A 24,386-nucleotide genomic window follows, 5' to 3' on the forward strand; every position below is an offset into this window, starting at 1 on the left:
AAGTTTTGCAAAATTGGGTGAAATCGGGAGTCGAGTCAAAGTGATCACAACACAAGATATTATCGTAAAAAGTAAGTGAGTGGAGCCAAAGTGCTTACCTTTTTTTCAAGTCAACATCGCACATTACCGAAAAAATCGGTAGTCCAGTCGTGGCAACCCTATGTTAAGCACTCTTGAAAAATTAGAGGGAACATATATTGATGGTAACCTTAATCGACGGTAAATATCGATATCATTTAAGGTTTTGACCATTTTCTTTTACTCATCCTGGCGCACATCACTGCTAGCTACCCTGATATCACCAAGAATCCGGGAGATATGGGTAAAACCACGCAAATGGGCACCCGTCGTCCACCAAAACATCGTGCGGATAACTGAACACGTGCACCGATCTGCTGCGGCTATCCCACAATCGCATGAAGCCAAGAGTCAGTCTACCATCATGAAATTACCATACGGATCTCCGAAAAGATACCATATCGCGAACCTGCAGTTTCCCGCTCGCCTCTGGTGGTCACAATGATACTTGTCCACTGGGGATGTCGCTCACGAGACCCATTGTTCCCATTTTAACATTCAGTACCACCGTCCATTCCATTTCGCATACTTTACTGAGCGAAAATATTTCACTAACACCGAATGATTCGCCAAAACGCAACGTGAAAGATCAAAGAAATTACTCGAAAGTGCTTGCAAAGTGATAGCCGTGAGAAACGCAGGGGATAAAACTCCCGAATTACATGCAATCAGTCGCGATAGAAAATCTTGTACAAACATAAAACCTTTACACAGTGGACGGCTCGATACAAACAAGCTGCATGTCACTCTGTTGTAAGTTGATTAATCAGCAGAGCTTTGGAGGTGCGGAAAATTAAGCAGGCAGTTGAGCTGACATTGGGGTCAATACAGCGAGAATCTGCGGGTAAGTATTCGGATACAAATCACTTACGCATATTGTGATGGAAGGCAAAAGCTACCATACGCTCTCATAAAATAGATCATTAGTCATGCAGCACCTGGACTGGACGCGTATGATTACAAAATAATAGTACCGGTATTGCAACTGCTACTCATAAATTAGCTGTCAAAAAATTTAGGAAACAAGCATTTCTAAAAAGTAAATATACATAAAACATAATTCGTGAATTGAGACAAAGTTTTCAATCAAAAATGCAGCACGCTTACTGGACCACATGCCAGTTATGTTACTTTTTACAAATATACAGGCGGGTAAAATACCCTTGTGCCATGCCACAAATATATGTCATTGGGCCGAAATATGAAATTGGTGCACGACAGTGTAAAAAGTACCGAGTCCAAGTGCAAAGCTCTCAGAATATATCAAGTCTGTAATCCACAGAAGAAGTTGGCTCTTTGGGAATCCTTACAATCTCACCAGGACTAAGTCCGATCACAACTATACTGAGTTCGAATCCGAGTTGAGTATTCATTGTAACGATTCGCGACGGGCAGCGAGATCCTAATTTCTCAAGTCGCAAAATTATACGCTCGTTGTGGCAAGAATTATTTTTTCGACGGGAAACATAGTTACGAAATTTACGTGAGGTTTTGATTGTTTGAGCTGCAGCACGGTCGCTGGTACTTGTGTAACGATTTCCAAGTAAGCAAAAAAGCAAGTATTCTAGGCCTAGTTCTGCCTAAAACGATGAAGTAGATATGGCCATGATTCAGAACCACCGGAGGAAGTAGCGCAAATAGAGAAAACCTACATGAGTACTTGGAAAAAGTTTATGTAGGCCTACTTTGTTACCGACTACCTCTGGAAACAGTCAAGGTCGAGATGTTAAAAATCCTTCACATCGACGACAAGACACGTAGTCACTATGATTGTGACGTAGTAATAGGCGGGACTAAAATTCTCGACTTGAAGCTTGACGCGAAAACTCGACTCGGAAACGAATCAACCATGTACTCGATTTGGCCCATCCCTACCGGGGGCATTCCAGCAAATCGAAAATTGCACGGCACCGGGTGTTCTTATAAAACACATTCTGAATTACATTCAATCCTGCACTGTCATCTTTGCGACTTCAGCCGCGACGGTGCGTGCCGCGTCGTTGCCGATCTTGAGTCATATAGAAATCGCTGCCGGGCGACTCGTCAGCAGACTCGTCGCTACGCAGCCGCCGAGAAGGTCGCGACCTTTCCTCCTCCTCTTCGTCGCTGTATCCCGAAGTGAGTTCGTCTTCCTCGCTGCGAGGCTCCAGTCTCCTGCCGCGGCTGCTTTGCGACATTCGAGACTCCCGCCAGCTGTACTCGCTGCCTTTGTCGTGGCGGCTACGGCCGCCGCGGCGCTTGTTACGCGGCCTGCTGCGCTTCGAGCCGGTGCCACTGTCGCCGCCGTACGACGGCCGTCCGTTTGAGTGCATGTAAGCGGGCGGTTCGCCATGGAGCTCGCCTGCAAAAAGTCGAGATTCCAATGACTCCAATGCCGTATCAACGGTTTTCAGCGGATTCGACACCTGACAGCTCCTAATAGCAAAATTGAAGTTGCTTCCCTAATCCCAACCCTAACCCAAATATGTTATATATACCGCAAAAGCATCAAGGACAATAATATGCTAGTGCCGGATATCACACTCAACCCCCGTATCACTTCAAACATTCATTTTCGAATTTATTAATACAATATTGATGCATCGATGAGATCGATTACAAAATAATAATTCCTAATGCCAAATTAACTGGTAACCGTACCGACTACATTCGTCTAGCAAAACCGGACACCCTGTATCATTCGTACTTAAAATAACAGCTAAAAATCTGAAATAGGCAAAATGTTAACTTCCCGTGACTTTTTAGAGCCCAAATACGTAACCAGAGACACTCCGCCAAGACAAACTTTAGGTACAGAACAGATGGCACCATGCGACCATGCCAGCTTTTCGGCCATATGCCAACGAGCCGTACCGTATGGGAAGTTTGGGCTTTAAAGGGGGATGCCACGAACGTTGCAACACGAGACAGCTGGTTGATGCTTGGAAGTGACATTAATGTAATTAGTACCCTACGAGAGCGAAACCCGAAACACAACCAAACTGGGTCGTTGATCATTGTAGACTTATACAGAATGGATATGGTATCAATCAAACATGATTAACAATAGTGAGAGTTAGAGTTTTGATGTTCCAAAGACAGACATATCAACAACAAGCAAGTAAACGGAAGCCATTCTGAAGCACCGAAAAGCGACAAAACCAACATAAGCACAGGTTGAAAACGTCAGAAAATCATTTTTTAAGCCAATTCTACAAAAGCACAGTGCAAAATTACGATTCTTACCATCGGAGCTTTCGTTTTCATAAATAACATCCTTATAATTCCTTGAAGTGAGATTACGCATTTCAATATCGTCCTCTTCTGAATTAGGAATTGATCGACAACAATTAAGCTCATGCAGAAAAGTCATACGGAAAAGTTCGAACAGGTTACCGAGCATTCCAGTATCATTAACTATGAAGTCATAACAGTAAGAGAAACAATGAATAAAATAGTTCAAATACTTCTCTTTTTTGCAGTCACGATGAAAATGGTGCCGGTGCCAGCTACATGTGATCAAAAATCATAACGTGTCTCTGGACCATGACTATTTCGTAGCAATTTTTTACCACTGTGAGGGTCAAACACTTCTTGATAGAGATACGGTTACTTGAATATTTGATAACTTTGCAACATGTTTTTCGATTCTGAGATACGGCTAGTTGAGGTTTTGAGGCTACGACTGAAATATAATACTGAAACTATATTTTTCATTGATAATATATTATTATTGATGGCTACTTGACTCAAAACATTATAATTAATACTTGTCTTGGATTGTTATGCTCAGCCCGAGTTATCGACAGATTAAGGACTATTGCTGGCATTACAGTAACGGAAAGGTCAATATTGGATGGAAACAAACAGAATTAATCTCTTCAACAAAATTGCAGTGTAGGCCTATATGGATTACAAATGGGCAAACTACAGCTGTTAGACATTTCTTCTGCTGAGAAAAGGAGGCGGTCACACTTTACACAGTGCATAAACAACATCAAATTTCACAATTATAGCAACGTTCTACAGAATTGCTATCAAAACCATTGATGACAAACGCAAATTGTTAAACCCATACGCTCGAAAGCAAGCAACCAGAACAAACTAAACATACCGTCACGATATTTCTTGAATGACATAACTTCCGGCACGCGATTTTTATTCACTTGTTTCGTCCCCACTATGCTGGAACCGTAGTTTGGATTGACGAGATGAACGCTGTTCCCCGGACCCGGCACGGCTTGCGGGTAATCGTCCAAGTAGCCGGCAGAGTGGGACCTTCCCGCGGGGGTAGTTTTGTATGGTGGCGGGTGATACATTCCTTGCGGATATGACGCCTGACGAAGACCTTCATATCGTCGTACTTTCAAGTATATGAAATTGGACGTGTGATGGATTGCGAACAAGATCTGAAAAATAATCCAAGGTGTAATACGAAGGTCGGTGCATTTTCATGATCAATCCATATTGCCGCAACCACTTTCCTGCATATCTCACTTATTGGCTATAGTATTGAACACGGTGACCATGGAAAAGGATAAACTAGTCACAGGACCAGGAGATAGCGCAAGGTGTGACAAAATTTTTTTGTTGCAAGACATTCACTAAATATTAAAAGATCGCTCTGGTGCGGTTGCGACCCATACTTCAAGAACCCCTGTTATATGGCAAGACTAGATGTAGGCCTGCCTGTACAATTCCATATATAGGCCTACACCAGACACTGATGTGATTGCACTGGAAAATCTCATACAGCGTTTAGGGGTTACTGCATTTAACCGATTACCTCAGACCTGACAAATGATGTGAATCTACTCTAGTAATTCTTATATGCATTGGGAGGGCCTCATTCAGGTTTCACATCAAATTCCAGGGAGTTGATATTACTAGTAACATTTTTAACCATCACATATCTCACCATGGTCTGAAAAGGTCAAATTTGGTGTATGGTAACATAGTTTCTTGATGTTCGGAGTTTCGATATTTCAGAATACATTCAGTATCACCAAACGATACCATACACAAATTTATCAATAAAATGAAAATGTACATTCCAGCTCAGGGTATGAAGAAACTCGTCAGCTACGATGCAATGTCTGATATAAAGATACGTTATAGACACAACTAATCAAGTGGATTCCCTCACTGTCACGGCGGCGCTATAATGAATTGCTTCATACATTATTCAAGCGGGCAGGCGAGGAACACTTGTTAAAAATGAATAAGAAACCAACTAGCTGTCTACTTTATGATCGGTACATACCAACGCAACTGTCGATAATCCGGCTCCCGCGAAACAGATCACAAAAGCGGCGAACGCTGGCGTATACTGAAAGTGCAACATATATTACGATAAAATTGTAAATTGCGTACTTTGCTACACAACATTCAGCTGATTAATCGATCACAAAGTTTTTATCAAGTAGTAACTTACAATTGAATAGTATATTAATATTGAAATGAACCCGAATATTTTCGGCTGACACTCGTCAGGGGTAATGGTCACACCAACCAAAACTCTGTCAACAAAAGGAGTTCGTGTACCACCTAAAAATAGTATATTGAACCCTCTCTCATTCGAAATTTCATCCTGGTGACGTCATATTATGTGATACGATTGTTGATATACAATGTTCCTTCCAATTCTCTACTAGTTGCTGACGATTACCCCTGACGAGTGTCAGCCGAAAATACTCGGGTTCATTTCAATATGAATATACTACTCAATTGTATATTGAAGTTCTGTACCTCCAAGAAGCTCTTTAAATATTAATTATGTAACTAGACCCAGATTCGGCTGCTACACTCAATTTTAAGTTATACAGGAAATATTAGGCTACTTTTACCTCAGACTGGTAGAGAATAGGGCTGGGCACAATGATTTGAGTACTCGAATCTGAATCGAGTATTAATTTTAATGATTCGAGTCGAGTAGTAAAATACGATTTTTTCGAGTACTGAAATTATACTCTCCTCGCCACTGAAAGCTAAGTTATCGACGAGAATTATAGTTTCGATACTAATTTTCACTGCTGAAGCCTGGGAGCCTCTATTGGCCGTATCGTAGCATACGAAACATATAGTACAGAGCTACTAACGTTACTAGAAATAACCCAGTTCCGAAGTCATGATCATCCCACAACTTTGTCACCAAGTGCAATGAAATCGGCATGGTCGAAAAAATACCAAAATCTCTTTAATGTGATGGATAACAGGAATTATAGTCTTTGTGGTCGCATAAAAGGTACCGATTTGAAATTCGACATATTACATTCTGTTGTGACGTCATAATGGGTGATACTCGATTAGTCGACTCGAAGCATTTCACATGATTCAGAATCGAATCACTCAGGTACTCGATTTTGCCCAGCCCTAGTAGAGAATTGGATGCCGAAATAACATATAAGCCTATGGGGTATGACATATATACCAATATATCAGTATCATGGGCAGCTCTAAAAGTAGTACGGACACATTCGGCATAAGAGTGTGAATGATGAATTTGGAATAATCAGTCAATATCAGATAAACTTATGGGAGCAACCCATCAACCAATCTTCTTCTACATGCAAGTCCTTGATTGCAGACTACCTAAACAGCTGTTTCTCTGATAAAATAGCTGTCATACATCATATTTTTTTGGAGAGAACTACATGTTCTTTCAGAAATGGAAACATATCTATATCTAATACCGATAACAGAGATTGCTACCACATTACATGGCTCTTCGATTCTTCCACAACCACACACAAGCTGTGACGCCGAGGCTCATAAGTTTCTAGAGAACTACTCTTTCAATACACTTGGGTGGTAGTATCTACTTGAAAAGTACTTTTTATTTGTTTTGGAAAATGTTACCCATATCTGCTTGGAAATTGAGCTCTGTTTTAGTCAGGCTACATAAGTAACAGCTTTGACGAACTTTAGGAGTACATTGGTTGGCTACCAACCTTTTCACAGAATCCTTCGAGGTCGCCTCTTGGTGGATTGTAGTTGCCACCTGGACCGCACATCATACCAAAACCGCTGACAGACGTCTGTCGGTATAGTACGAGACCTGCATTGGTGAATATTTGTGTTGTAACCATAGCAATTTTAGCAGATATCGGTGAGATTAAAAGTAATAAAAGAGCGCCACATAATGGACTACACTGGTTCGAATAAAGTTATAATTACTGATATACTAGTGCTATAAAATTAATTCACATCAAAACAGGGATAAATTTTGAGCAATTGTTTTGATAGCAAATTGCCTGCAGGCCAGAAGTTTGCCGTCCCCTATGCCCTCTAGCAACAATTATACTCCTGAAAAGTTCGGTGAGATAGTGTAATGGATATGCGTCCAGCTTCTTGGTCGGTAGGTCGTGGGTTCAATCCCCGGCCGGGTCAGACCAAAGACTCGAAAACTGGTATCCGCGGCTATCCAGCTAGGCCAGTGGTTCCCAACCTTTTTCGTCTCGTTCCCCCCTTGGCCGATATTTCAGCTAAAATTCCCCCTATGAAAAAGTCGCCTCTGACTAAAAAATGTGCTTTTTAACGCGCAACCATTTGGTGACTGAGCAATTATTGGCCCAGCATATTCAGGTATGCCGAACTATGTCAAATGCGGACCGTACTAAACTTTGGCTGCTGACGAAAAATAAATCATCAAGTCCGCTTGTTATGGACTTGAGTTGCATCGATGAATTTAGTATGTTTTTCACGTTAGCTCATATGTTGGCTTAAAAAGTTAAACAATTACACTAGCGGCCTTGTGCTGAATTCGGCTTGACGTTTTCCTGCTTAGTAGCAATTTGGTCGAGAGGCTGCCCCGGGCCCAACAAAATCGTCTCGTGAGTCTCACTTTATCAGGGGGTGTAATATCTAAGGAAGGCATTTAAACATACCCCTAGTTTGAAATCCGCCAAAGAAACATACAATTGTAAAGAACTAATTTCTACACCATAAAAATCTGAAAACCTTGTGAACCCAGTGTGTCTTCCGATACAATGCCAAAGCCATATTATATTCCCCCTAATAAATTTAAGCCAGATTCCCCCTAAAAATTTCAAAATTCCCCCCAGTTGGGAACCACTGAGCTAGGCGCTCAGCATCCACGGATAGCATGGAGGAGAAAATGAATCTGATCTCTCTCTCTCTCTCTCTCCTAATTACTCCACACTGTCGAGAAGCAATAGTGCAAATGTTTTGGTCAATATCAATCAAGGATGCTACTGATAGTTGGCCTGATCTTAAACTGGGGTAGTTTTACTAGTTTGTGCGTAACAACTTCATAGATCAGTAAGTCAGAATGTAGTTAATGACATATTACAACCATCACCCACCTTCACTGCCAGATATGCATATTTGATAACCCGAAAATGCTATAAGTCAACGTTTGGCTGTTGAACAACGTGATCATATTCAAGACAGTCATTGTTATGTGAGAAAACCAAGTATAACCAGATTTACATTAACATATGGGCGTTGTGTATACAAAGCTAATTACGTTCACACCATTCTACTCCAGATTATGTGGTTTTAGTAAGCCTTTCACTTCACCGGTCTCCGGGGTTCCAGTGAGATTTAGAAATCGATCAAGATCCTGTATATAATAATATCTCACACACAGCAGTAAATTTTCTGGAGCATTTCATACAGGCCTACATCAATCTATAGCACATGTGACTCAGAAAGTAAATCTGAATATCATAGCCTTGAGGCATAATTACAATTCATGGAATTAATGATGCTCATTGGATACATATTTGCCACAGTTATGCAGAAATTCCGAAGTTTGAATAGATCTGCATCTATATCGGAAACCTGTTGTGGAGTATATAAGGCAATATTATAGAATCCTGAATCCATATTAAATTGCTTACTACCATGGAAATCTTCCATCATCTTTTGTTCAAATTGGTAATTTGTAATGATACAATCACATTGACAAGTTTTCTCTCGTCTCTCTAAAGCAACAGGCCTGTCTCGCCGATCTACGTGTTTATATCATAAACATCCGTTCAATGTCTTTACGGCCAAGGTCAAAACAACAAGCAACTGATGTAGTCACCATTTTCATGTGGGTGGGATATGATTTCAAAAAGGTAAATGTGCTTTAGAAAAGGTACTGGGAAGCCTATACAAACATACACGGAATTAATGACTAATCCTCCAAGGAGTGTCTTTAGCATTAATGCCCTTACTGTTTGCTGTAAGTGACTCACCATACTGGACCAAGTCAACACAAACGGTCTGCTTGGTCGACGGTGCAAAGTCAGGATTATTTAGATCCCAACATCTTTGCATGGTGATACGGTATTCCAAGACAGGCAAGACCGCAAATGCAGCTTGTACAAACCAAGCAACCATCAGAAATACGCAATATCCAATGAGCTGAAACAAAAAACACAAGTCATTAGACACTAGACAGGTTCAAAAGAAATAGCATTCTCATAGCAGTACGGCCTTCAATGAAAATCTATTAATCCTGATGGTTAGTTCTTTGTCCTTGACAAATGACAGTTGTAAATGAAATAGATATTCCAAAAACTTGAAGATGATAAATTCACTCACAAAGGACGTGCAACTGATGGATGAATCGCTGGTACGGTCACCAACATAATTCCGGTCTCTGATAGCAGCATTACAGCGATGCGAGTCAACGATAAATGCGATCGAAGATATGAGAATTATAACTGCCCACGCTCCCAGAAGACCCATGCATATTGTGAATCTGGAATGAATTGCAATCCATCAACAACACCGAAATCAAGGGCGACACCAAAAACCGATAAGCAAGTAACGTCATAATCCAGTAAGCGGTCCATTGGTTTGGTGGGGATTCATGAATCAAAATGACCTTGATGATATGAAGTAGCAATAATATGTAGGCTTAATAATTGGGTAATTTTATTAGGGAGGCAATGTCAATTTTCTTTTCATATCCATTTTATTCTGATTTCCGATTACATGCACTACCAATTCTATTCCTAACAAAAATCAAATTCTAAATACGGTATAGGTCGATATTTTAAAGATTCCAATCAATATCATCAGTAAAGCTTAATGTTAGCGTGCTAGGTTACTCAACGCTTACCTTTACCTACTTTGCACAGCCCAATCAACTGTAAGAATTGTGGTCAATAAACAGTAGCCACCACGACATAGAGAAACGCTCGAAATAATGAATGCTAAATTAAATTTGCTATAAATCATTTGAAACTGCGCAAGTTGTAGGAGTTTATTATGCAGGCTACATTAATCAGAGCTGGGGTTCTCAATCTTTTTATGGTTGTTGTAAGTCATAACAAACAACATTTTGAACATATTACGCGGTCTACTGCTTAAAGTGTTGGTTAGCATTAGCTGGCAGTTACGATACGCTGATTACGGGTCTTGTTTACTTGTCGTTATAACGTTACCTAGACCAATTCTTTTACCAAATTTCAAATCAACCGTTACTGCAGCGAAGATGTACCTCAACTCATGGAGATGAAGTTTACACAAAAAAGTGTTCTTATTTGCAAGTAATCACGGTAGTCTCTCCAAGATCACAAGATTCAACAAATTGTTTTAAATAGAGAAGGCGTTTACTTACGCTTGTGGCACTCTGTTCCCTGGTATATTTGGATTCACTGGTACATACTTGCTTTGGGCAGGGTCCCATCTTAAATTGGGCGGCGGATCAAGGGCGGGGTTACCACTCCCTGAAGGAAATCAATCCCACAATTACATAGCACAAGTGTCAATACATTTTGGGTTAAATTGGTATTCCTAAGCCTACATATGAGAGGCTATTTCGGCAGTATTTCATACGTAATAGCACCCCGGTAGTGCGAGTCGTCTATACAGCTTTATGCAGAAGAGACAATAAAATAATCTCCTAATACTTCACCCAGTTATGGCGTATTTACAACCCTAACATCCTTGAAACCGTACGTTTGAGTCAATCTTCAAGTCATTCACGTTTTAGCCATAAACTTATGCAGCAATCAATCAAAATTATCGGTATAAAAGAAGCTACAATATTGCGTAGTTGCTATATTCACGAGTAGTGAACTAAATAAGGCAGTTGAATTATTGATTAACCCACGTTTCCCTAAAGGTTAATCTATTTTCCACAAGTATGATTTTTGGTTACGGTAAGTGATATGGTAAGGTGATATTTATTTGCACTAAATAACATTACCATTGGTAAAGTAATAGAAAGGTGAACAAGCCAAGAAAAGGGTATTCGTTGGTTGGTGAATGCACGATGCTTGTGTATACACGATTACTACGTAATTACATTAGGGTTCAGTTCCATTGAATTGAAATGAATATAATATAGCCTGACCTTTCCAAGTTGGGTGCTTCAAAATAGCTTTGATGACTCTACGCCAAGTAATAGTTTTAAAATAGTTTTACACGACTTAAATTTTATTGGAATTCACAAGATACTGAATGAAGTATAACAGGTCAGGTAAAAGTCACATGATTCATTTTCCGATACAAAACAAATCCGCAATGATTAGTGTAGTCTTGCAGGGGAACGAAGCACACATTCGTCATCAGGAGTATTGGATGATTTTACATTCTCATTCCTTCTTATCTTAAACATTATTCCCCAACAACATGAACACTAGGCAGGGTTGGACGATGGTTACAAAATCATTGTACTTGAATACATCTCTAGGTATCTGTAGACACTAACTACTACGTAAAACAATCAAGAATTGCATAGTTAAAATACAAATTGAGTTACAAAATCTGTTTGTCAAATTATTTAAAAACTATGTTATTGTGCAAGTAGGCCTACTCCTTAACTACTTTACATTCCTCTTAAAGAATTATTTTCTCCTTGCAACAATGCCGCGAAACTACCAATTACCAATACTGGTGACCTCATTCATCACTGTTATAAAGATACTACCATACATCTAATGCAAAGAATATTTGTCAAAAGATGTCTTGGTCAATGCTAGTATAAATAAGATGGTGTAAAATCCATCTAATTCTCAGATGAAGCAAAAACCCAAATGATACTCGGAAATGGTCCACATTGAGTTTCAATAAATATACTATACCTAGAGATGAGTGAGAAGGAAGTCTATCGGATATAATTTGTGGGGTGTACTACATAAATCAGTATGATATTTAGACTGCAAATATGATTCGAGTCACATCAGATTTTTTCAGTTCGTGTCCTGAGATTTGTGATAGTGATGTCAATATTATTTATGGTATATCTTTAAAGTTGTATGAACATTGGAAGTGCTTAATACATTTGTTCAGTTACCTGACATTAAGTATATAATAACACTTTTGTTTTGACATTGCACATCTTTGAACTAATTATAACCATCTTACATGTCAAGAAGACTGATAAGGAGCTCTAGACTTAGCAAAACTACCTCTGAGAAGGTCAAAGTTGCAACGCTTTGTAAAATAGACTAATAGGCCTACCATGTTTGTACATAGATCTAATATATAACTTTAAAGCTTATATTAGATTGACGCGGCATCTATATAATGAAACCTCATCTAGAAAAAAGCCTATCGATTTCCAATAGGATGCATTGGTAGGCCTAATTTATCTAACTGATATCAATCACTAACATACTCGGCTACTCGCTTTAATTATAATAAAGGACATCATTCTACTACAGTCCATACATTTGATGTAGGCCTACCAGCAATATACCCATGGTCTGTATTTCATACATCGTCGTGTCAATTGTAGAAATTGAAACGTAAGTTATCGGGTGAAAATAATTCCATCACCTTACTCACCATTAACTGGTCCATACTTCTCAAAGAGTGACATGGTATTTGACAGACCGTATATCCCACCGGCAACATACATCGCCGTACCAATCCATAGCATAAGAGTTAGAAGCGTCAAGGCTGAACAACATCCCATCCAGAATTGAATCGTATATATACAAGTAGGTAAAAGCTTTGAAAAAAAATTAAAAGCTCGCGTCAAAATATTGTAAGATAAGGTCTGCCTGCAGGCACATGGCACAGAAACTCAAAATGAAAAAAAATGAAAATTTTCATTCCCAAGTTCGCTGCCCACGTTCCATTGTACACAATTTTTCAACACGACTACACAATGTACTGCAATACAATACATGGAATTCGTATAACATGCACATTGCACAAGCACAGTTCCTGATAGTATCAAAAATGATGACAGTCTGAGACATTTCAATCATGTAACGCAAATGGTAGGCTTATGATTAAGCGTTGTAGAGTCAGAAAAGAAATCTTTTGCCTATGACTTCTCGGGTCATTGAATGACTAGAATCAACTAAAGTGGCCGACATTTAAAAAAAGTCTCTTGATGGGGCTAAAGATACGTTCTCGATCTTAACAACACAGGGACAACCATCGAGTCAGCTTTGAACGTACATAATCTCAATTTAATGCTTTCAATGCATTCAAATATGTTGACGGCAGTGCCAAAGCAAGCGCCGATACCTCCTCAAAGTCAGCAACCATTCTTGACAGTACCTACTCAATACCCTCTTGCTTTTCCCGTACAGCAACTTTGAACCGTTCTTCGAGCAAAGAAATTTCACTAATAAGATCCGTAATAGCATTGGTGAAGGCTTCTTGCGGACTGTAATCACTGGTGGTTTGTACTCGCAGGATAAATTTGTGTTCTAAAGGATGCGGGACTTTATATCCGGCAAATATCACTTTTGGATCTTTAAGAAGTTGCATCCTCAATAAATTTCCGAGAGTGTGATCTTCCTTATTTATTGTGAAATGAGCGGCATCCGGCACTTTTGTGTCTTTGGTGATTTGAATCTTTTTTTCACCATCAAAAAGTAGAAATGTCTCGAATGCTGGAGGTGCATTCATCCTGAATTGTTATAAGTAGCCTACTATACACCACCCTAAATTATGAATATTGAACACTTCAACCTGCAAAACATTGCCATCCTTTTCATATATACACCAATTGTAGCAAGTTAATGCTCGATGATACATATACAGCATACCCTACCGGTATATTCAATGGTTGCCCGCTATTTCAGCATGCGACACAGTGAAAAGCAACCATGGAGAATGTGATACTTGGGCATGTGCCTTTATAACACCCACTCCAGGCCAAAAGTAACTCTTACCATACCGTAAGCACAACTAATTAAATATGCATGCTCAATGCTTGATTTAATATCGCTGCAGTCGTTAACAATATTAAGCTACAGTTCCAAACCCTTGGTAGTGAGGTCTGTTCTATGCTCTCAAGACAAGATCAATTAGTCACTGTTACTGATGAGAGATTAAACAAAATGACTCAGATCCACAATGATAATTCCTGGCTATACCCAAGCTTCAGACATATTTCGGTGGCGATTGTGCGGTGTACGCTCAATTCTTTCTCAACTTCGCTTAGGCCAACGAGGCAACGACAAGGTGGGTGTCTGATTCCAAGATTACTCCAAATCGTTTCGACACCTTCCTATCTTTTCATTGTATCGCAGTTTTGTGGTGTTTTGAAACGATGAAAATATTAATAAGCTGATACTGAGCTCTGCTTCACACTATTCGCTCACGCTCAAGCAACCAGATAAGACTTCAATACCCATGTTATAGTTCAGAGGTCTCAAACACGCGGCCCGCAAGAGTATTTTGTGCGGCCCGCGACGGCATTTTGGAATGTCAAGTATTCGACAATATATTCCAGTGCCACATATCTTTTTAGATATAAGAACTTGAAGTTCACCCTAAAACTGCTTTGAAAACATTGAAATCTCAACAAACTTCACTATCACATCACTTTTAAAAGCTATCATGCGGTAGAAGATCAGCAATTACGTCACATATCTAGTTTATGATGATAAAACATGATCCGTTAATGATTCGTGACTGGAAATTGTGAATTGATTTTGTGCGATCTTTCGTAAAATTACTCGATTTCGGATTGACTGGGTGATTAAATAAAAATTACTCGAGTCGAATCAAACGTTAAAATCGGAGAAGGACTTGTGACTTGGCAGTTCTACGGATGCAACAATCTATGAAACTGTCATGGGGAATAGTAATCTATCAAAAGATCGTAGATTGCGTTGCGTAGGGTGTATATAGCTATCTAATCAGGACAGTATGGCAACCATCGGCATTATGTTACTCCCGCGACGCATAGTTGGTTACATGCTGGGTGTTGTCCGATCTCTTTATCCTTGTTATTATTGGTGTCGAGTAAGGTAGTAGTACGCTCCACAGCCGTAACACCAATGAATTCATCAGCGGTTGGACATTTCTATTCCATGAGTTCTTAACCAGGGTCCGCAGACCCCTTCGGGGTAAGGAGCACCACATCATGGGGTACGAGATGCATTGTGGAATTAGGCCTATATGCTGTGGAATATTTTCTTGACCAATTTATTCAACTGGAAAATTGTCTTCGCGCTATGCGCGATTTTACGTGTATGGGCTTTCTATTGAATTCGTGTTGAAAATGTCCAGGTGTCACGAGAAATCTTATTGGAAGCACGAGGGGTACGATCGCTAAGGTTAAGAAACATTGCTATTACTATGGCTCAATAATGGTTATATTCAAGTTGTTATTGATATGTTCCAATAATGATCGAAAGCAAAATATGACGCTGATTTAATTTGACTTCGGCAATGACAAAGTAACAATATCCAACTTATCACGACTATATCATAACCCTGATTAGGCTCCACCGCTCAAATGCTCTGCTATCAGAACAATCTTCAGTATAGATTTTAGAATATTCTACATATATAATTGTGGCAGGTCAAAGGTCCACTAGCTGCAATATTATAACCCGACAGTTTGACGATGTCATGATCATGATTCGTCCTCTCGCATGATGTCTATAACTCAATATTTGAACAAATAATGCCCGGCATAAAAACAATTCTATTCAAATATTTGAAAATATGATTTTATTCGTGTCAAGCGTGAATAACACAATAGTAAATTACATTTTCATGAAGTTTGTGGAATGCCTGTCTTCAAGCTCCCGTCAAACAAGGCATACTTTGAAATTCTGCGTTAAATATCCCTATTATTGGTGGTGCGGCCCGCGGCGTCATCAAAACTATGAAATTGGCCCGCGAGCACATTCGAGTTTGAGACCTCTGTTATAGTTGTATATGATATGGCATCGAGATTCCTAAGTGTGGATACTATATTGTAAATCGGTATAATCTGGAAGGATATGCGCAACAATTGATTCGGATCAAGAAACACTCTTAGCAGCAGTAAATTCAGTCGAGCATTCCTCACTACTAATCTAAATTTTAAATACATAATGTGTCTGATCTGACGCTGTCTGCAGGTTTAAAGAAGCGCATAGCGCATACGACATACGAGACTGCTGTCATCTGGGCCGAATACTTGTATGAAATTTCCAAAGCGGAAAAAAGATATGACCTACCATTACCATTTTTAACGAATTACCTCCGGGAGGATGAGTTAATACCTTTTCTGGATTCAATAGTGGTATAAATTACATACGAATATGAGATAGCTTATTTCCAGATGCATAAGTACCAATAAATGTTCACCAAAATTTCTGTGATGTGATCGCATTCGCAACAATACACCATTGCTTCGATCAATTCGACCCTGTCAATATATCTTATCGGTAGGGTAACTTATGCTTTGTTCCGGAAGATAAGTTATACCTTTTCTGAATCTAATAGTCATCCATCTTACACCCACACTAGAGACAACTCATTTCAAGGTACACAAGTTACTCTAAAATCCACCTAAATATGTCGTATTATCGCTACAGAGGCCAATTCACAATCATTTCACGCAATTTGTCCATGCCAATATATGTTATCGGTAGGGTAACTTAAACTTTGTTCCGGGAGATGAATTATACCTTTTCTGAATCTAAAAGTCATCTATTTTACACCCATACTAGACACAACTCATTTCGAGGTACACAAGTTACTCTAAAATCCACCTAAATATGTCGTAATATCGCTACAAAGGCCAATTAACATTCATTTTACGCAATTTGTCCATGCCAATATATGTTATCAGTAGGGTAACTTAAACTTTGTTCCGGGAGATCAATTATACCTTTTCTGAATTTAATAGTCATCTATGTTACACCCAGACTAGAGACAACTCATTTTGAGGTACACAAGTTACTCTAAAATCCACCTAAATATGTCGTAATATCGATACAAAGGCCAATTAACATTCGTTTCACGCAACTCGACCATGCCAATATATGTTATCGGTAGGGTGACTTAAACATTATTCCGGGAGATGAATTATGCCTTTTCTGAATCTAATAGTCATCTATGTTACACCCAGACTAGAGACAACTCATTTCGAGGTACACAAGTTACTCTAAAATCCACCTAAATATGTCGGATCTGATCGCCACAGAGGGCAATTCACAGCGTTTCATGCAATTTGTCCATGCCAATATATGTTATCAGTAGGGTAACTTAAACTTTGTTCCGGGAGATTAATTATACCTTTTCTGAATGTAATAGTCATCTATGTTACACCCAGACTAGAGACAACTCATTTCAAGGTACACAAGTTACTCTAAAATCCACCTAAATATGTCGTAATATCGATACAAAGGCCAATTAACATTCGTTTCACGCAACTCGACCATGCCAATATATGTTATCGGTAGGGTGACTTGAACTTTGTTCCGGGAGATGAATTATGCCTTTTCTGAATCTAATAGTCATCTATGTTACACCCAGACTAGAGACAACTCATCTCGAGGTACACAAGTTACTCTAAAATCCACCTAAATATGTCGTATAATCGCTACAGACGCCAATTCACATTCGTTTCACGCAATTTGTCCATGCCAATATATGTTATCGGTAGGGTAACTTAAACTTTGTTCCGGGAGATGAATTATACCTTTTCTGAATCTAATAGTCATCTATTTTACACCCAAACTAGAGACAACTCATTTCGAGGTACACAAGTTACTCTAAAATCCACCTAAATATGTCGTAATATCGATACAAAGGCAAATTAACATTCGTTTCACGCAACCTGACCATGCCAATATATATTATCGGTAGGGTAACTTATACTTTGTTCCGGAAGGTAAGTTATACCTTTTCTGAATCTAATAGTCATCTATGTTACACCCAGACTAGAGACAACTCATTTTGAGGTACACAAGTTACTCTAAAATCCACCTAAATATGTCGTAATATCGATACAAAGGCCAATTAACATTCGTTTCACGCAACTCGACCATGCCAATATATGTTATCGGTAGGGTGACTTAAACATTATTCCGGGAGATGAATTATGCCTTTTCTGAATCTAATAGTCATCTATGTTACACCCAGACTAGAGACAACTCATTTCGAGGTACACAAGTTACTCTAAAATCCACCTAAATATGTCGGATCTGATCGCCACAGAGGGCAATTCACAGCGTTTCATGCAATTTGTCCATGCCAATATATGTTATCAGTAGGGTAACTTAAACTTTGTTCCGGGAGATTAATTATACCTTTTCTGAATGTAATAGTCATCTATGTTACACCCAGACTAGAGACAACTCATTTCGAGGTACACAAGTTACTCTAAAATCCACCTAAATATGTCGTAATATCGATACAAAGGCCAATCAACATTCGTTTCACGCAACTCGACCATGCCAATATATGTTATCGGTAGGGTAACTTATACTTTGTTCCGGGAGATGAATTATACCTTTTCTGAATCTAATAGTCATCTATTTTACACCCAGACTAGACACAACTCATTTCGAGGTACACAAGTTACTCTAAAACCCACCTAAATATGTCGTAATATCGATACAAAGGCCAATTAACATTCGTTTCACGCAACTCGACCATGCCAATATATGTTATCGGTAGGGTAACTTATACTTTGTTCCGGGAGATGAATTATACCTTTTCTGAATCTAATAGTCATCTATGTTACACCCAGACTAGAGACAACTCATTTCGAGGTACACAAGTTACTCTAAAACCCACCTAAATATGTCGTAATATCGATACAAAGGCCAATTAACATTCGTTTCACGCAACTCGACCATGCCCATATATGTTATCGGTAGGGTGACTTGAACTTTGTTCCGGGAGATGAATTATGCCTTTTCTGAATCTAATAGTCATCTATGTTACACCCAGACTAGAGACAACTCATCTCGAGGTACACAAGTTACTCTAAAATCCACCTAAATATGTCGTATAATCGCTACAGACGCCAATTCACATTCGTTTCACGCAATTTGTCCATGCCAATATATGTTATCGGTAGGGTAACTTATACTTTGTTCCGGGAGATGAATTATACCTTTTCTGAATCTAATAGTCATCTATTTTACACCCAGACTAGACACAACTCATTTCGAGGTACACAAGTTACTCTAAAACCCACCTAAATATGTCGTAATATCGATACAAAGGCCAATTAACATTCGTTTCACGCAACTCGACCATGCCAATATATGTTATCGGTAGGGTAACTTATACTTTGTTCCGGGAGATGAATTATACCTTTTCTGAATCTAATAGTCATCTATGTTACACCCAGACTAGAGACAACTCATTTCGAGGTACACAAGTTACTCTAAAACCCACCTAAATATGTCGTAATATCGATACAAAGGCCAATTAACATTCGTTTCACGCAACTCGACCATGCCCATATATGTTATCGGTAGGGTGACTTGAACTTTGTTCCGGGAGATGAATTATGCCTTTTCTGAATCTAATAGTCATCTATGTTACACCCAGACTAGAGACAACTCATCTCGAGGTACACAAGTTACTCTAAAATCCACCTAAATATGTCGTATAATCGCTACAGACGCCAATTCACATTCGTTTCACGCAATTTGTCCATGCCAATATATGTTATCGGTAGGGTAACTTATACTTTGTTCCGGGAGATGAATTATACCTTTTCTGAATCTAATAGTCATCTATTTTACACCCAAACTAGATCGAACTTATATCAAGGTACACAGGTAACCATAAAATCCAACTGAATACGTCGGATCTGATCGCATTTTGCGACAACGCACAATCGCTTCACACGATTTGACGATATCAATATATCTCATCGGTAGGGTGACTTATACGTTGTTCCGGAAGATGAGTTATACCATTTCTGAATCTCAAAGTCGTCTACTTTACACCCAAACTGGACAGAACGTATTTTAAGGTACACAAGTCACCCTAAAATCCAACTGAATACGTCGGATCTGATCGCGACAAAGGGCAATGCACAATCGCTTCACGCAATTTGACTATGTGAATATATCCTATCGGTAGGGTGACTTATACTTTATTCCGAAAGATAAGTTATACCTATTCTAAATCTAGTACCCATATATTTTACGCCCAGACTGCGGACAAGTCATTTCGAGGTACACAACCCTTTGCAAAATTCAACTAAATAAGTGTGATATGATCGCATTTTGCGACACACAAACCACAATTGCTTCCCTCATTTGACCATGTCAATATATCTTATCGGTAGGGTAACTTATGCCTTGTTCCGGAAGATAAGTTATACCTTTATTGAATCTAATAGTCATCTATTTTACACCCAGACTAGAGACAAGGTATTTCGAGGTACACAAGTAACCCTAAAACCCACCTAAATATGTCGGATCTGATCGCCAAAGAGGGCAATTCACAGCGTTTCATGCAATTTGACCATATCTACATATCTTATCGGTAGGGTAAATTTAACTTTGTTCCGGAATATGATTTATACCTTTTCTGAATCTTATAGTCGTCTACTTTACACCCAAACTGGAGGCAACTTATTTTGAGGTACACAAGTAACCCTAAAACCCACCTAAATATGTCGGATCTGATCGCCACAGAGGGCAATTCACAGCGTTTCATGCAATTTGACCATATCTACATATCTTATCGGTAGGGTAAGTTTAACTTTGTTCCGGAATATGATTTATACCTTTTCTGAATCTAATAGTCATCTATGTTACAACCAGACTGAAGATAACTTATATCGAGGTACACAAATAACTGTAAAATCCACCTAAATACGTCGGGTCTGATCGCTACAAAGGGCAATTCAGAATCGCTTAACGCAATTTGACCATGTCAATATATCCTATCGGTAGGGTAACTTATACTTTGTTCCGGAAGATGAGTTATACCTTTTGTGAATCTCATAGTCGTCTACTTTACACCCAAACGGGAGAGAACTTATTTTGAGGTACACAAGTAACCCTAAAATCTACCTAAATATGTCGGATCTGATCGCCACAGAGGGCAATTCACAGCGTTTCATGCAATTTGACCATATCAACATATCTTATCGGTAGGGTAAGTTTAACTTTGTTCCGGAAGATGAGTTATACCTTCTCTGATTGCAATCGTCATATACTTTCAATAAAAACAATAGTTATGAGTGATGACCGATGTTCAGGTGTGAAAACAATAATTTTTATTATTAACGAAAATGAAAGAATGGGCGATTGATTTTTTTACAATAAAGCTGCGTAGAACAATATTTGCCCATTTGCTCTGATGAAATCGAAGGCTTCTTTGACGTCCACGAAATGTACCTGATAGTCGTTGAAACATATAGCCCCCCCCCCCCCCAAGGCAATTGAACGAGTACGAAATCCAGTGACCACCAGCATCATTGCAACGTTTATGAGTTATTGCGGATTTCAAAGTATATGTACGCCGTACGGGTACTATACCATCTTGAAGCAATACTTTGATCTTTTCGTCAATTTGAATTGGCGTAGCGGCTGTTGAGGTGCCAGTTGATTGTCTTGCCAACGAAATGATTAGAACATTAGAGATCGACGTCAAACTAATTCTGACCAAGTTATTGGCGGAGTTGCAAACGCTGCAATGTCTGAAATCGATTTCGTTTTTGAAATGGTCCAAACAAGTTTTTATGCTTGTGCAAGAACTGGGTACTGGGAGCATCATAGATCTAGTCTTCGATTATTCTGCTTATAAATTGAATTACCACAGCTGCAGCATTGAGATTCACGTTCGACGCTCACGAATGGTACGCAGTTGAAACATTCCAAGGCAGTTGATACGTAAGGAGATGATAGAAACTCTTCAGAATCCAACTGATCGCCATACACGAAATCGCAGAAATCGCATGCTTCTTTAACCGATAAGTCATAAAAATCATCAGCAATCTCCTGTCTTGTCATTACCAGCTTCAATAATTCGGCATATTTATTGCCTGGTTTGAACGACATCAACGAATTCGTCTCCTTCAAAATGTGACATAGTGACTGTGTCACAGCATTAAACCAGCATGTATTTCGGGTGTTTTTCAATGCCGGATATGCTTTAGTGAGGACTCCATGCTTATCAGCCTTTACCAAACATTTCATTTCGAATTGGAGTCCGTCAATTTTGAATTTCCGGGGAAAAAAACCCTTGAAATTGCTTTTCAACTTCGATACCAAACAACTTGATGATTTGTGATCAGCCAGGGAGTTTATAATCGCAATTTGGCTATTTGCCTTTGAAAATGAAATGAGTATAAAATGATCTTCCCATATCAGTGGAAACAGCAACAGGTCGCACACTTCAACGTCATCGTTTTCGAGTCGACGATGAAATTTCTTAAAATCTCTTCCATCAATAATACTCCTGGTGACATCACACGGTATACTGCGCAATTTTTTTATAAATCATATTCCGGAACAAAGTTAAACTTACCCTACCGATAAGATATGTAGATATGGTCAAATTGCATGAAACGCTGTGAATTGCCCTCTGTGGCGATCAGATCCGACATATTTAGCAGGGTTTTAGGGTTAGTTGTGTACCTCGAAATAACTTGTCTCTAGTCAGGGTGTAAAACAGATGACTATTAGATTCAGTAAAGGTATAATTCATCTCCCGGAACATGGTATAAGTTACTCTACCGATAAGATATATTGACATGGTCAAATCGTGTGAAGCGATTGTGGTTTGTCGCAAAATGCGATCATATCACACTTATTTAGTTGAATTTTGCAAAGGGTTGTGTACCTCGAAATGACTTGTCCGCAGTCTGGGCGTAAAATATATGGGTGCTAGATTCAGAATAGGTAGGCTATAACTTATCTTTCGGAATAAAGTATAAGTCACCCTACCGATAGGATATATTCACATAGTCAAATTGCGTGAAGCGATTGTGCATTGCCCTTTGTAGCGATCAGATCCGACGTATTCAGTTGGATTTTAGGGTTACTTGTGTACCTCAAAATAAGTTCTCTCCAGTTTGGGTGTAAAGTAGACGACTGTGAGATTCAGAAAAGGAATGACTCATCTTCCGGAACAAAGTATAAGTCACCCTACCGATAGGATATATTCGCATGGTCAAATTGCGTAAAGCGATTGTGAATTGCCCTTCGTAGCGATCGGATCCGACGTATTCAGTTGGATTTTAGGGTTACTTGTGTACCTCAAAATAAGTTCTCTCCAGTTTGGGTGTAAAGTAGACGACTATGAGATTCAGAAAAGGAATGACTCATCTTCCGGAACAAAGTATAAGTCACCCTACCGATAGGATATATTCGCATGGTCAAATTGCGTAAAGCGATTGGTAATTGCCCTTCGTAGCGATCAGATCCGACGTATTCAGTTGGATTTTAGGGTTACTTGTGTACCTCAAAATAAGTTCTCTCCAGTTTGGGTGTAAAGTAGACGACTATGAGATTCGGAAAAGGAATGACTCATCTTCCGGAAAAAAGTATAAGTCACCCTACCGATAAGATATATTGATATCGTCAAATCGTGTGAAGCGATTGTGCGTTGTCGCAAAATGCGATCAGATCCGACGTATTCAGTTGGATTTTATGGTTACCTGTGTACCTTGAAATAAGTTCGATCTCGTTTGGGTGTAAAATAGATGACTATCAGATTCAGAAAAGGTATAACTTATATTCCGGAACAAAGTATAAGTTACCCTACCGATAATATATATTGGCATGGTCGAGTTGCGTGAAACGAATGTTAATTGGCCTTTGTAGCGATAATACGACATATTTAAGTGGATTTTAGAGTAACTTGTGTACCTCGAAATGAGTTGTCTCTAGTTTGGGTGTAACATAGATGACTATTAGATTCAGAAAAGGTATAAGTCATCTCCCGGAACAAAGTTTAAGTTACCCTACCGATAACATATATGGGCATGGTCGAGTTGCGTGAAACGAATGTTAATTGGCCTTTGTAGCGATAATACGACATATTTAGGTGGATTTTAGAGTAACTTGTGTACCTCGAAATGAGTTGTCTATAGTCTGGGTGTAAAATAGATGACTATTAGATTCAGAAAAGGTATAATTCATCTCTCGGAACAAAGTTTAAGTTACCCTACCGATAACATATATTGGCATGAACAA

At 39.1% G+C, this 24,386-nt stretch overlaps 2 protein-coding genes across 3 annotated transcripts; both read right to left on the reverse strand.

Moving 5' to 3' along the window:
• Window positions 1-592: 592 nt before the first annotated feature.
• On the reverse strand, window positions 593-13,265 carry LOC145456831 (uncharacterized). 2 transcript variants are annotated; one of them, XM_080334952.1, is made up of 9 exons: window positions 12,811-13,265; window positions 10,637-10,745; window positions 9,613-9,772; window positions 9,264-9,432; window positions 7,008-7,114; window positions 5,321-5,386; window positions 4,172-4,466; window positions 3,304-3,381; window positions 593-2,419 (listed from the first exon to the last, which is right to left on the reverse strand). In XM_080334952.1, the coding sequence occupies exons 1-9, from the start codon at window positions 12,938-12,940 to the stop codon at window positions 2,052-2,054; spliced, it is 1,482 nt and encodes a 493-aa protein (XP_080191078.1). In that variant the 5' UTR covers window positions 12,941-13,265; the 3' UTR covers window positions 593-2,051. The 2 variants fall into 2 exon arrangements, with proteins under 2 accessions (XP_080191078.1, XP_080191079.1); XM_080334953.1 differs by lacking the exon at window positions 3,304-3,381.
• An 85-nt stretch (window positions 13,266-13,350) lies between these two features.
• On the reverse strand, window positions 13,351-13,978 carry LOC145456832 (DNA-directed RNA polymerase II subunit RPB11-a). The gene has a single exon (XM_080334954.1). It carries the CDS (start codon window positions 13,888-13,890, stop codon window positions 13,537-13,539), a length of 354 nt encoding a protein of 117 aa, XP_080191080.1. The 5' UTR covers window positions 13,891-13,978; the 3' UTR covers window positions 13,351-13,536.
• Window positions 13,979-24,386: the final 10,408 nt, after the last annotated feature.

This window comes from Botryllus schlosseri, chromosome 15, assembly GCF_051294905.1.
Source record: "Botryllus schlosseri isolate E-star chromosome 15, Bs_hap1, whole genome shotgun sequence".
Lineage (NCBI taxonomy): Eukaryota > Metazoa > Chordata > Ascidiacea > Stolidobranchia > Styelidae > Botryllus > Botryllus schlosseri.